The sequence below is a fragment of the Pteropus vampyrus genome, unplaced genomic scaffold, assembly GCF_000151845.1.
Source record: "Pteropus vampyrus isolate Shadow unplaced genomic scaffold, Pvam_2.0 Scaffold3098, whole genome shotgun sequence".
In the NCBI taxonomy this organism is placed as follows: domain Eukaryota; kingdom Metazoa; phylum Chordata; class Mammalia; order Chiroptera; family Pteropodidae; genus Pteropus; species Pteropus vampyrus.
In genome coordinates, this window is record NW_011891879.1 from 7,320 (window position 1) to 7,803 (window position 484).

The window sequence follows — 484 nt, forward strand, 5'->3', positions numbered from 1 at the left end:
GTCTCGCTGCGGATGTTGACCACGGTGGACGTCACGGTCCCCGAATTCTGGGGCGCCCCCAACACAGCCACTTGGTGCTCCTCCTTGAGCTCCTCGTAGGTTGGGAGGACTCCCGAGTAGGGGCCTGTGAAGGGCTGGGAGCTGCAGCTCATGGTGCCAGGGTGTCAGGGTCCCGGGAATGACAGGAAGCGCAGTGATCACTCGCTCTCCCTGGCGGTTTCGTTTTCTCCAGTTTCCCTCCCCTGGCCCTTGAGAAGTTGAGCATTGGCTGGGAGGGCGTAACAATTGTACGAGTGTCAAGTTACACAAGGGCAGGATCAGAGGAAGGGAAAGGCAGGGTGGGGAAGGGGCCGGGGACACGTGTCCTGTCCCTGTCACTCAAGCCAGGCCTTATCTCCTTAACTGGCCTCTCTCCTCCACCCCATGTTTTCCGTGTCCTGTTTTCTGGAGAGGACGTTTAGGATGCTGGCTCGGGCCCTGCCGG

General features: G+C 60.3%; 1 protein-coding gene across 1 annotated transcript in view; it reads right to left on the reverse strand.

Annotated features, from left to right (window-relative positions):
• Positions 1-276, reverse strand: part of LOC105310419 (interferon-induced transmembrane protein 3-like) — a 2,644-nt gene extending 2,368 nt beyond the window's left edge. The window contains exon 1 of the mRNA XM_011386600.2: positions 15-276. Within this exon, the coding sequence (XP_011384902.1) occupies positions 15-152 (138 nt within the window). The 5' untranslated portion in view covers positions 153-276. The remainder of the gene's footprint in view (positions 1-14) is intronic.
• Positions 277-484: the final 208 nt, after the last annotated feature.